Source organism: Oryzias latipes, chromosome 1, assembly GCF_002234675.1.
Source record: "Oryzias latipes chromosome 1, ASM223467v1".
Taxonomy (NCBI): domain Eukaryota; kingdom Metazoa; phylum Chordata; class Actinopteri; order Beloniformes; family Adrianichthyidae; genus Oryzias; species Oryzias latipes.
This window is the reverse complement of record NC_019859.2, coordinates 21,980,130-21,994,108: the sequence shown is the minus strand read 5'-3', so window position 1 is coordinate 21,994,108 and position 13,979 is coordinate 21,980,130. Positions and strand designations below refer to the sequence as shown.

The window sequence follows — 13,979 nt, the reverse complement described above, 5'->3', positions numbered from 1 at the left end:
TTTTTCTAAGAGATGAACCACCAGCTAAAGACGAGCTCTAGCTGGTATTTTTGTTAGAACTGAGCGACTTTATCAGCAGAATTAAGAACAAGGAAGTAAAGACTTTAACCACTTCTGATTGGTCAGACTGATGACATGTGATTAAGCCTTCAAGAATGATTGGCGGAGACAGTTAAAGGGGCGGGACTTTTCCTTACTCAGTTATAGCTGCAGCTAAATCGCGGTACCGTGATTCTTATCAAAATGTCTTTAATAGAATTAAATAAACACAAAAAAAGTAATTTTAAGATCTTTTATATTCCTAACTCCTCAGTGTTTTATCAGGGCCTGTTTGGATGAACAAAGAGTTTATTTCCTGGAGATGGAAAATATTTTTAGATCAGTTAATGAGGGCAATTTCTCCACGGCGCACTTGACCATCTCCCACGGCACACTAGTGTGCCGCGGCACACTGGTTGAAAAACACTGCACTAAATCATCTTCAAATGGACACGCCATGCTGCTTCACCTCTCTGTAAACAAACTAACCTTCAACTAAACCTGCTCCCGACCAAGTTATGAACAGAGCATGAGTTGCTATGGCAACTTGACATACCCTGAAACATACCTCTGTTTTTGGAACCGAAAGCTGAGGTTATCAACTTCCTTACCCTCAAACTTACCGTGGTTACTAGCATAACCTGCTTTCTGGAATACCCCCCAGGTTGAAGGACCAACTCCTGTTGCTGTCCAAGTGCATTTACTTTCTGCATTATATTTAGAGATGTTAAAACCACATAGGCCTAATATTCACAAAAATGACCAGTTTAAAAAAGTAATTTTGTATTTTAAGATTGTAAATGGGAAAGTATAAAAACACCCAGTTCTTGATTAGGTGTTATTGTCAGGCCAATCCAACCTCGATGGTCAAAAACTTAAACTATTTTTCATGTCAATATTGAGTGATAACAGAATTTCTGCTACTATAATATTGCAGTAGTATGGCTAAAACATAAAAATATTGATTTCAAATCAAACGTCAATTCAGCATTTTGCAGTGCAGCCTCTGTAGAGCTTCTGTCAGCTAGTGCTACAAACCCTAATGTTTAGACTGCTGTGATGAACAAGAGGGTTATTTTTATTTTCCACAACAATGTGAAAAAAATCTCACATGAAAGAATGGCTTTGGGTTACAGCAGAAAGATGGATCTACAACCTGTTGAATCACTGAGGCGCATGGTAATGCCCATGTATTTTGTTGTGCATTTCTATTTATTTACTTTCATTTATGAAATAAAAAATAGCTCGGTCTAAAATTCTGAATGCTCTTTAAGTGAGATTGCATTTGGCTAATTGCCAACAAAGAGAAAACAACTTCTATAAACATAAAATTTATAAATGATGGGGAACTGAATTTATAAACATAAAATTATGAATTAGATTAAAGAAATACTCATATTGAAATACAATTGTTTGGTGTTTTGTAGTTTTTTTTGTAGTTAGGGATAGGTTGGGAATTCGGACGCAGCCTACATGCCTCAGTGTTTCCAGCCAGGAAAAATACCTACATCTTGATGTAAAAAAAAAATTCTGTGAGGGAAACAATGCCTGAGATTTGGCAAAATGATCTACTAAAACTCTCTGTTCTGCTAAATGTATTTTCCCTATCCTCCACTCTGCTGTCTAATTGAAACTGAAAGCCATTTTGCACACACTCATTTATAACTGATAACTGACTTAGGGATGACATGTCGATTTTGCAACAAAAATGGCACAGAAAGCATAAATTTTATGGATCTTTTTTTCTTCTGTGTGTAATGACAGAACAAGACCTAACAAAACATGACATTGAATTTGATCTTTGCAAGTTCAGTGCCCAGCGTGAAATTTGACCTTTGCACAGATATGCAACTCACAAAGTTATATAACAGTCAGTATCTCTGCTTAAAAGATCATGTTTGGTGTTCAATCACCATATCAAAGCACAAAGAAAGACAAAAGGTAAAACGTGTTTACTTAAATCTGTTTGCTTACATACAGAGAAATCGTATAGCTGTAGGATCTCCACCACCGCAAGTTTCATCATCACCAGAGCAAATCTCATTCCAATGCAGTTTCTTGCTCCTGCCCTAAATGGCGTGTAGGGATCGATTGCTGAATCTGATTAAAATTTCGACAAATGTATACATACTAGGATCTCCGAAATAAGCAGTTCCATACCGACAGATATTGCTTCACATTTTGCGCATTTTTTCTTATTCAGCAGTAGTTTTGCTAAATGTAAAACTGGCTCTTCTGTACTTCTCAGGTTTAAATTTCTCAGGTTCAGGCCACAGTTCAGGGTTTCTGTGTAATGGCCATGTGATGGCTGCCTATGCTGCCACCTCATCAGGGCAGTAACCTCCTGCACCACACACTACATATATCTGTTCACTTTATTTGTTTGCATATACTTTTAGATTTCTTTTTCAAACATAACACACACATTTGAACATAAAATTTATTAACACGTTTCTGTTTACTTTATTATAATTTGCTTCATTAATTTGATGTTGTGCTCTGAGTTACCAGTGCTGAGGGAACCATTGTTGCTGCTGCTGCCATCTGCTGCTGGAACCATTAAGTCAGGCCTGACACAGCAATGCATGCCAGTCAGCAAAGGCCTTATATTCAGCAGTCAGCTAATTGGACTGAACCATAGCTCAGTGGACAAGGAACTCTTTTCGTGTTTCTTTACTTTAGTTTCCTTTTAGATGGTCCTTAGTTTCATTCATTGTGTATGTTAATTTATCACATGTTGGACGTTAGTTTTGTTTGTTTTGGTGTATTTTGTCTTAGTCTTTTTGAGTCTCCCCTTGTGTGTCTAGTTGGTATGATCAGCCACTATTTATGTTCCCTTGTGTTTTCAATTAGGGAGGTCAGTTTAAGTATGTTTGTTTGTCTGTTCAGATGCCCCCTGTTAAATTTAAAGCTTGAGTTCATTTTGTTACTTTGACCTCTTTTAACCCTTGTGCTATCCTAGGCAATTTAACATTGGGAGTTGGGTCATCTAGACCCACTAGACAATGCGCTGAACCTTTTTTCTTCAATGATTTGTGATCTTCATTGGTGTCCATGGATTACATGAAATCTTTCCACCTTTATCCACCTTTGTCAGGGTAGGGAGAACACGTCAATGTAAGGGGGGGGGGTCATCTAAGATAGCACAAGGGTTAAGGGCCCTTTTTTTTGCCCATTTACAAGTTTTGAAAAATAAATTAGAAAATGTTTGATAAAATTGTTTTCTGTCCTAGTCTTATACTGCTTGGTCCACCACAGGCCATGTGGGTACCATGACAACCATTAAACTCTACAGTTGCCTTGGCCACACACTCCAGATGTGGTGCGATGGGGTACAGTCAAATTAATCTACAATACAGTCCAGATACTCCATCTCCATCAGTGGTACGTACTGAATGGGAGCCTGCACAAACAGAATCCATGTGACAGTGAGAACACCAAGGAAGACTGTACTATAATAAACGATGGATGGATGTTGTGTGCGTCTATGGGTGCATGCAAGTCTATCTATCTATATAAAGTATTTTTAGCATAATTTTGCTTTTCTTTTCAATTTGCAAATGTCCTAATGTTTCCTTTTTCTTAAGTCTGAAGATTAATGTTTTGCTTGTTTATTCCTTTTTAACTTAAATCAGACCTTGTTACGGAAGGTGGCGCCTGCAGTTTCTTCATGACCTCCGGGTTTGTTGCCAGATTGTAAGCCAAGAACGTCAGAGCTGCTGGTAGTGTCATAGCCAGCCAAGATGAATATCATGGACTGGGAAAGGATTTCATGATCGCTTGCACCTGAAGGGAACACATTAAGATGTTAGTCATGTTAAGTTGAGTAGGTCATGTACATGTTTTTTCATTACCTTTATCCTGCAGGCCATTCTGGTTGTTCTTCTTTTATTCGATGATCAGCTGCAGGAAGTCAATTCTACACTCAGGGTGAATGAGATCACACCACAGAGTTTTTTACAAGAATGCTGGAAAAGCATATTGTACTCACAACATGCAGACATTCACACCTATTGCTTGTTGTTCTCACCAGTACTCTTGATTTTCTACAGAGCAGCGTAAAAAAGTCGAACAGCTTAAGGTAAAGAAGAAGGAAAGAGAGGAGGATGCATTTTGTCTTCAAATAATTAGATTTTTTTAATGTGAAATGATAAATATCGTAATAAATAATATTCCAAATTTCTGTGGTTATTTTCTATGTTTCTTTGCTGGATGTTGTTGCATAACGAGATTTGTTTACTGTATTGTCTATTTTGTTTATTTAGAGGCATTTGTTGTGACTACAGGAATTTTCAAGATGCAATGCAAAGCTCGTTTCTGCATCGTAAGATGGTTAGTGAGATGTTAAGTGATTCAGACGTAGCACGTCTGAAGGCCCAGGTGTGTAATGGACGGTCTGCCACTGCTATTTTCGATATTAAATGGAGAAACCAAATCACTTAGGTGAAATTTTCTTCTGTCCCAGATCAAGCTAGCTGGTTTTTGGATGGAAACACAGTTTTGGTTGTTCTACAACCAGATAGCTCCGAGTCACTATTAATGTTTATTAAATTGATCAGGTGTATTCAGTGATATGTTTCATTAACCAATATAGTATTAAAAAATACATTGAAAGTGCTTGAAGAGAGCTAGAATTTGACAAGGGAAACAGTCTGAACAAATCTATGTTGAGGTTGATGTCCAATTTAGTGGCTTTGGTCTAGTTTAGGATTATATTCTGTCAGAATGTCCTATTACTCATGTTGACATGCCTTCATCTCCCAAGGTGCTGAGCAGCCTTAACCCTTGTGCTATACTAGGCACTTTAACATTGGGAGTTGGGTCATCTAGACCCCACAAGACAGTGCACTGAACCCTTTTCTTCAATGATTTGTGATCTTCACTGGTGTCCATGGATTACATGAAATCCTCTCCACCTTTGTCCACCTTTGTCATGGTAGGGAGAACACGTCAATGCTCATCTCGACCCCATAGGATAGCGCAAGGGTTAAAAAAAGCATCATCCCTGGTTAAATGTTTAATTCGTTCATTCATGTAACAGAAACTCTGACTTTTCGGTTCAAGACAGTCATCACTACAAGTATTATGGAAACAAGAGTTTTATTAACCTGTTTTTAGGAACAGCCCTTGAGTCCTACACTGATTTTTTACAGAAAATTAGTTACAATAGAAAAAAAGCAAATCAAGAAGACACAACAGGAGTAGAGTTTGAGATACTTTACTTCGTGTCAAAACACTTGTTGAAGAGAGAGGACATAAAGAAACCAAAGGCTTCTCCCTTTAACTTAAGAAAAACATTGATTCTGGAGCGTTTGACATGTTTGAGATCTTCGGGTCCACATTGTCGATGTAAATTTGTACAGTCTGCAGATATAATGGTTCCCTGTTTGATCACTTTTTAGTTTCTCATGCACAGTTGTGTGATAGCAAGTACACACATTCATTTACAGGATGTTAAGATCTACAACACACATTGTATTAGCAGTTTTTAAAATGTAGTCTGGATCACAACCTAAATACAAATGTCAAACTTTTGCAAAAATAGTTTGTACTTGTGTTGCATGTTACAAAAATTTGAAATTAAAATTAAAATTGAAAACCATTTTTTTGTTTTTGTTTTTTGTTGATCAACTTGTCAGCTGGAAGGTTTTACTTCTCATCATGACATCTGGTTGAAGTTCGTAAAATGAGAAATTCGCTGACATTTTTTGTAAGAATTTCCTTGTCAGCCAGCTCAGAATTTTGAGTTGTTCAAAGAAAGTAGTTTGATGTTTTGTCTGTTTAACAACCCAACCAAGACAAAAACAATTAATTAAAACATGTTTTTTTCTTCTATTTCCTGTTGCCTTGGCTGGAAATGCATACAGTCAGTGTTTTATAAAACACATTTCATCAGAATGTGCTCAACTTGGTTGAGCAGGCAATTGAAGGGTTATACACAATACTCTGTAAAAACCAGTGTAAATGAGAATTTCTCTTTCAACTAACTAGAAGATGCAGAGCGAGGCGTGAGCTTCAGTTGGATAGGTCGTTTTGGTGCAAGGAAACCCTGGACATCCATCTCAAAGGGAACCTGTAAAAAAACACATGAGTAAAAAGATAAACAACACAAACAATATTGGACCTTTTCACAAATCCTACAAGCCCACCATTTTTAATTCAAATGGGAACTTAAAACAATAGTAAAAATGGTAAATGCACAGTTTATTCACCTCTGTTTCCTTGCACACAGAGAAATCATATGTCTGGAGGATCTCCACCACCGCAAGTTTCATCATCACCAGAGCAAATCTCATCCCAATGCAGTTTCTTGGTCCTGCCCCAAATGGCATGTATGTGTAGGGGTCAAAAGTGTCTTTGTTCTCCTTGCTGAATCTGATTATAAACATCCAAAAGTGTGCACATATTAATGCATTTGGAATTAGGAGTTCACCACTGACAGAGATTGCATTTTTCGCTTACATACCTCTCAGGTTTAAATTTCTCAGGTTCAGGCCACAGTTCAGGGTCCCTGTGTAACGGCCATGTGGGGACCATGACAACCATATCTTTTGGAATCACCAGCCCATTAACCTCTACAGTTGCCTTGGCCACGCGCTCCAGACGTGCTGCAATGGGGTACAGTCGAAGAGATTCATTGACGACGCAGTCCAGGTACTCCATCTCCATCAGTGGAACGTACTGAACGGGGGCCTGCACAGACAAACAAATCAAAAAGATCTCCACTTGCTCTTTGTACAAGCAATTGGATTTTGGCCCACCTCAAATGTTACAACTGATCACTGAATAGTGTAACTCTTGGAGAGTGAAAAACAAGAGCAAGTAAGCAAAAATGGCTAAAACAATCTGTTATTCAACATTCGTCACTGAAAAGCTCTAAACTTTTCTCTTAAAATCAGACCTTGTTAGGGAAGGTGGCATCTATCTCCTTCTGCAGTTTCTTCATGACCTCTGGATTTGTTGCCAGATTGTAAGCCAAGAATGTCAGAGAACTGCTGGTAGTTTCATAGCCAGCAAAGATGAATATCATGGCCTGGGAAAGGATCTCATGATCGCTTAAACCTGAAGAGAAAACATCGAGATATTAGATTACCAGTCATTTTAAGTTGAGTAGGGGGGTCATGTGTGTGTTTTTCATTACCTTTATCCTGCAGGCCATTCTGGTTGTTCTTCTGGGAGTCGATCATCAGCTGCAGGAAGTCGATTCGACTCTGTGAAGAGATGAGCACAGAATTTATTTTAAGGGAAACTATTGATGGAAATCAATGTGACCCATTTTACAGACAGTTGTACCTTTTGCTTGTTGTTCTCATGGTTAGCCTTAATTTTCCGGAGGGCAGCAAAAAAGAAGTCCATTACGGATGAAGGGAACAAGGAAAACTCAAACTTTTCCAGAATGGGACCAAGGAATGGAAAGAAAGCTAAAAAAAAAAAAAAAAGTTAAGGACATCATGACAACACTCCTGACAATGTGGTTAAAAAAATTAGATCTGGTGAAATGTTAAAATGTATTTTAATGTCAATTTCTGACAATTAGTCTTGAAAAAGCCTGGAGCAAGATTTGCACCACTTCGACAATTTGCACCAAACCCCTGCCTTCGCCCACAAGCAGCCGGGAGAGGCTCCAGCAGCCCCGTGACCCAGAAAGGGACAAAACAGTAGAAGATGAATGAATGAATGAAACCTCTTCCAGCTGTTAGTACACGTACTGGCATCGGGTGGCGACACTTGTTTTGTTTCACTAGTGTGAAAACTGTATGCTAAAAGCACATTCAAGAGTCGTTCTTGAACGCGTATCACATGCCTCGCGTTTACCTGCATTAGTTTTATCACGTTACCCGAATTCATGCATACATTTGTAGTATTTCTTTTAAATATTTATTTTCCACCTTGAGAGAGTTCATTTTGACTTTTTAAGCAGTATTTACCAACAGCAAGGAAGAGAGGGTTCAGAAAATCAAACTTGAGCATCTTTTTGATGTTAGTGACAAAAGGGTCTGAGGGGTTGTTCAGTGAGTCGATGTCCACACTGAAGGCTGTGCTGGTGACCACATCCATGCTGTACGGACCAAAGTACCTGGAGGAACACAATGTTTAATGTCAACTTTTTCAAACACTTGAGATGAGCCTAATTTGTGAATTTCTGGAAAAATAAAAATAAAAATGATGCTCGTACTCTTTCATCTCTAATGGTTCATCCTTGTCCACCTTCTTCTTCATGCTTTGGATCAGGTTAGCAGAATGGTGCTTCATGATGTCAAACATCTAAAGCACAAACAGACCCCAAAAAGGGTTCAATACATGCAACTCTTGGTATAATAACAGCATAACAAAGTACTGCTGCTTTTAGAGGCTATATAAGAGACTGAATTAAGACATTGAGTTAAAATCTTCAACCAAAACATGTTTATAACCAATTTTTTATAGCCAGTCTGTTTTGGGCACAAAGAAAAATTTGGTTCGAAAACAAGTAAAGGCCAAGAATTGGGAAAATAATATGAGCCAGAAGCCAACCAACCTCTTTGAGCCTTCCTGAGGTGAAGGAAGGAGACAGAACGCTGCGGATCCTTTTCCACTGATCATCTTCAGCAATTGAAACAGCATCGTACAATGGCCCATTTAGACGGAAATTCTGTAGCAATAAAAAAACAATTGCTGATGAGGGGAAAAACCCAACTGAAAATGAGCACGAGTATTAGAGATTGTTGTACAGTGAGTGCATACTCTGCGGTTGGTGAAGAGAGAGTAACACTCCTTAACCAGAACAGCTTTGATGGTGGCAGGATCTGTGATGCACAGCACTGGCTGACGGCCGTCGTAAATGCTGGAAGTGAGGAGAGCAGAAGGCAAACATGAATGAGGAAATCTGATGAACTCATAGAAAAAACTTTCTGTATGCAAACTTACCCCCATGTTTTCCCATATTTCTTACGACATTCTTCATCAAAGTTGAAAAATCCCTAATATACAAAAATAAATTATATACATCAGAGAGATTACACCACCACACAAAAAAACATAGAATTACTTCATTTGATAAGATAAAACTATCTTGGTAATTTATCCTATCTAACATTATCAACTATAACAGACATTTCAATTGATATTTTATTTATTAGACAGATTTTCTCGTTAAAGTCCCCCTCTCCGTACGGCCAAAAGAAAAGTTCAGCATTAAATGTAAATCAAAGCATTTTTCGAGGGTTTATCAAAGTAATTTTTCGTGTGTAATTTTCCTAAACAGCAGGGTCTGATTCACACATTCCTTTTTTTCATTCCACACATTGTTCAAAAACTGTCGATACGGAACCAAAAAGGCGTCACTTTTCAGGGTTTCTTTATCACTAAAGGGAAAATGTAGTTAAACTGGAAAATAGAGACTGTCAGTCGGTGTCGTTTGTGCCCCCTCCCCCTGTCAAGCTCTTTACTCGTGCAAGATGCAGCTTGCAGAAAGGGGGGGTTAAGAGGGGGATACTCAGCTCACACCAATGGCCACGCCTAAATAGAGGAGATTTTGGAAACAGAGGCTTCAGATAAACATGAACTTCGTATTTTTAAGAAATTTAGGTTGTGCGATTTTGTTTAAAACTTGTTACTTTATCCAATAGATATTTTTTCTTCTGGGTCTGGCAATTTTTCTCCATCCCTTAACTATACCTGCTTTGTCCACCTGCTTTGGCCACACCCACTCACTTCTCAGAAACAGCTCAAACTCTCCCTTTGACATTGGAAATATGTTTTCAGGAAAAAACTAGAGCACAGGGAAACAATTCTTACAGAGGCAGCAAAAACATATACAAACTCAAAGCAGAAACATGACTACTGAAAAAGGAACGTCGTTGCTGTGAGACGACAGTGCTAACCGCTCAACCATGAAGTCTCCAATCTTAACTTAGAGATTTTTAAAATGTAATTTTGCCTGTTAAGAAAAAGTTTGAGACAACGTAAAGTGTACCAGAAAAATGGCATTCTATTTTTTAGATCCTCTTCAGCAAAATGTAATGGGTAATTTGGATACTTCCTGGTCTGATGAGTCTCCATTGCTGCTGTGACATTTAGATGATAGGGTCAGAATTTGGCGTCAACAACATGAAAGCATGGATCCATCTTGCCTTGTATCAGTGGTTCAAGCTAGTGGTGGTGGTGTCATGGTGTGGGAGATATTTTCTTTGCACACTTTGGGCCCCTTAGTACTAATTGAGCATCGTTACAATACCACAGCCTGCCTGGGTATTGTTGCTGACCATGTCCATCCCTTTATGATCACTGTGTACCATCTTCTGATGCCTATTTCCAGCAGCATAAGGATCCATGTCATAAAGCTGGAATTGTCTCAGACTGGTTTCTTGAACATGACAATGAGTTCACTGGACCCAAATGGCCTCCACAGTCACCAGATCTAGACCCAATAGAGAATCTTTGGGATGTGGTGGAACGGGAGATTGGCATCATGGATGTGCAGCCGACAAATCTGCAGCAACTGTGTGATGCTATCGTGTCAATATGGACCAAACTCTGAGGAATGTTTCCAGTACCTTGTTGAATCTATGCCAGTATTAAGGCAGTTCTGAAGGCAAAAGGGGTTGCAACCCGGTACTAGCAAGGTGGACCCAATAAAGTGCCCAAAGGGTGTATAATAATGGAAGTACTGTAGGGAGACCAGACTTTCTGCCGTAAGCATAGTCAGCCGTTAGTTTCTTCCATATATACCCTCATCTCTTTAACACAAGCTCACTCATCAACTTGACTAGTGATACAAGTTGGATTTGATTGTTTTAGTAACAATTAAAACCATTAATAATTCAAGCAGTACTGGAGTCTGTCAAATGAAAGCTTTTCAGTAATCTACTATCAATTTTAAAGTCACTTTTATCTGAAAACACCAAGAACATTATAACATTCCCGACTGTCCTCCTTATCTCTTGTGCTATCATAGGCACTTTAACATTGGGAGTTGGGTCATCTAGACCCCACTAGACAGTGCACTGAACGTTTTTCTACAATGATTTGTGATCTTCACTGGTTTCCATGGACTACATGAAATCCTCTCCACCTTTATCCACCTTTGTCATGGTAGGGAGAACACATCAATGCTCATCTCGAACCCACAGCACAAGGGTTAAATCTTTAGTTAAAGTTAAAGTTAAAGTCCCATTAGCTGTCACACACCTAGGGTTGCGAAATTTATTCTCCGCATTTGACCTATCCCCTGGGTGAGCGGTGATCTGCAGACACAGCCAGGCTCTGGAACCATTTGGTGGTAACACCCCCCAGTCCAACCCCATAATGCTGAGTGTCAAGCAGGGAGGTATTGGGTCCCATTTTTAAAGTCTTTGGTATGACTCGGCCTTGGTTTGAACTCACGACCTTCCAGTTACAAGTTATATCAAAGCTTCTTACTTTGTTTACTTAGTAAAGTAAGTCGTTTTTGAGAAAGTTGCTACTGTTTATCTTGCATTTTTTCTTATTAAATTTCCTGGAGGTAAGCTTGCGATGATCAACTTGAGAATGAAGGAGGGCACATTGAGGACGAGAGTCAAGCCGGGATGATTGTCTTTTTCAGATGTTATGAATGGATTTGTAATAGCTTGACTTGTATGATTGTGTTCTGTCTCCCTGTGGTCTTTGTGTCAGGAAATATTTTAGAAATAGTTCAATTATAGAAAACATTGTAAACCAATTTCAAATATCTCTTTTAAAACACAATAAACATACAGATACGTGGTTACACTCCTCTCTCCATTCAGTCTCATTATCTAAATAATTCTGCCATGACTTTGCAACAAAAACAGTAAACAATGTTTATCTGAGATAGTCATCTACAGCACTTTTCAGCCTTAAACTAAATTACTTTCAAGAATTAAATATACATGCTTTACTAAATGGTGGTTTACGCAGTACAGTTCAGCATACTAACCTTTCTGTAAGCCAGCATTGTGCCAAAAAAGGGAACTGGTTTAGGACCAGGAATTCCTAATCTCTTAAACGTCCCATAAGGCCAGTAAGCATACCTGTAAAAAAAACAATTAGAGACAGAGAGGAAATATGGTAGTGGTTAAAGCATGCAAGGAGTAAAATCTGTTGTTTTCATATTGATCTGTGACACTTACACAAGCAGCAGTGTGATAAAAGCAACAAGAAGGGTCCATGTTTCAGCAGAGAAGTAGAGGAAGTTTCCCATTTCTCCTTTCTTTGTTTCCTGCCTTAGGGAAAGTACAAGCCTCTCTGATGGTTGAACTCGTGACTTGAAGGTTTTATCTCCAGCAGCACAAACCGGTTGCGCAAGAAACAGGGCTGTGTGAGAGTTCAGCCAATGAAAACCTGCATTCAAATGAGTCACCTGCAAAAAAAACTGCTTTTTTTCCCCCCTCCAGTATCAGCTTAAACATCGACTTTACTAAATTACAAAAAAAGGAAACAACATAGTATTAAAATTGCGAGAAGCATCATAGACATTAAGTTTTATAATTGTAAATATCTTGAAAATGTGAACTGTCTGTTGTTTTTTTCTGGCAGGAACTCCTTTCACAGGATACAAAGTCTTTTAATGTCAATGATTATATTAAAGCTGAATCATCTGATATTGATTGGAGCATTAGAACCTGTAGACTTCTAAGTGGGCCTCTTCTTTCCAAATGTTTTTGATTTATGTTCATTATAATACCATCAATATACTTTGTACTATATATTATGTACCCACAGTCAATAAAATAGGGGAGAGCAGCTAATGTTTTCTTGAAAACTCATCTGTAAACGTAAGTAGAGTGATCAGAGGCAGATACGCAGATGAAAAAGCTGTACTCAGGCAGTGTTGACCAAAAAAATGGACACGGACAGAACAATCGGGCCATTCAGGTTGTTCTTCTGGGAGTCGATCATGAAAAAACTGCATTCAAGCAGTGTTGACAAAAAAAATAGAGATTTTCTTTGTGATACTGCTCTAAGCACAATTCAAAAGCCCAAGCAGAGTTTAAACTAAAGAAATTGAAAGGTTAAGTGTTTTTAGCCACTGTTTCTGATTGACTAAGAATGGTCAGTCATATTACCATAAAGGCCGACACAAATACAGATCTTCAAAATAAAGAAGCAGAAGACGTGGTTTCATTGCGTGCGGGTGTGAATTTTGAGAGATCAGAGGTCGTATAGATAGGTGTGGTTGTGTTAATAAAATTGCTTTCAAGCACAGATATGGCCACAGAAGTGACCATATGTCGAGTCCATTCAAAATCCAATCACACATTTTATGACTTTCAGCTGTTTAACTTTGATAGAAAACCTCCTTTTCCTAGAAGAGATGAATAAAATTTTTGCACAGAATCCAGGCAGCAACTGCACTTCAACTGGGCTCCTTACAGTATCATTATGGATTGAAGACACAAAAGTTTGAAACCACTTGTAGCTGTTTTTCACAAGCTTTATAGTGACATGTGTAATATGTAAAAAAAAAAGTACTGTCATTGAGCCTTTATCTTAAATTCAAAGAACACATAGGCAGTTTGATTTTATGTTCAAAAATCCTTTTTTTCAATCAGTTTTGCTGTTAACTTGCTGCCAAGTACATTCTCAGTGGTTCTAATGTCACCCTGGCCCTGAAGTGCAAATCACACCCACAAATCACAGAGCATACTAAAGATCACAATGATAACTAAAAAGGGAAAACAATTAGTAATTTTATTTGAAATCCAGTTACTTCTTTTGTTTCACTCGTTACTTGTTCGTTTTGAATTCTGGAAAATAATTTTGCTTTCCAAAACATTTTTTTTCCTTTTTAGGGAAACCGGAAAAGGTAAGTACTCTGGGACATTGCTGATTGGATGATGACATTTGTCCATCATTTAAGCCAGGGGTCGGCAACCCAAAATGTTGAAAGAGCCAAATGGACGAAAAAAACAAATATGTCTGGAGCCGCAAAATATTAAAAGCCCTATTTAAGCCTTGTA

At 38.3% G+C, this 13,979-nt stretch overlaps 1 protein-coding gene across 1 annotated transcript; it reads right to left on the bottom strand.

Moving 5' to 3' along the window:
* Positions 1-5,242: 5,242 nt before the first annotated feature.
* On the bottom strand, positions 5,243-12,253 carry cyp3a40 (cytochrome P450 3A40). The gene is given in 13 exon segments (NM_001105095.1): positions 5,243-6,112; positions 6,252-6,414; positions 6,506-6,732; positions 6,941-7,101; positions 7,181-7,250; positions 7,333-7,460; positions 7,968-8,116; positions 8,216-8,304; positions 8,558-8,671; positions 8,764-8,863; positions 8,947-8,999; positions 11,957-12,050; positions 12,150-12,253. Coding segments are annotated over 13 exon segments (1,509 nt in total). The 5' UTR covers positions 12,221-12,253; the 3' UTR covers positions 5,243-6,022.
* Positions 12,254-13,979: the final 1,726 nt, after the last annotated feature.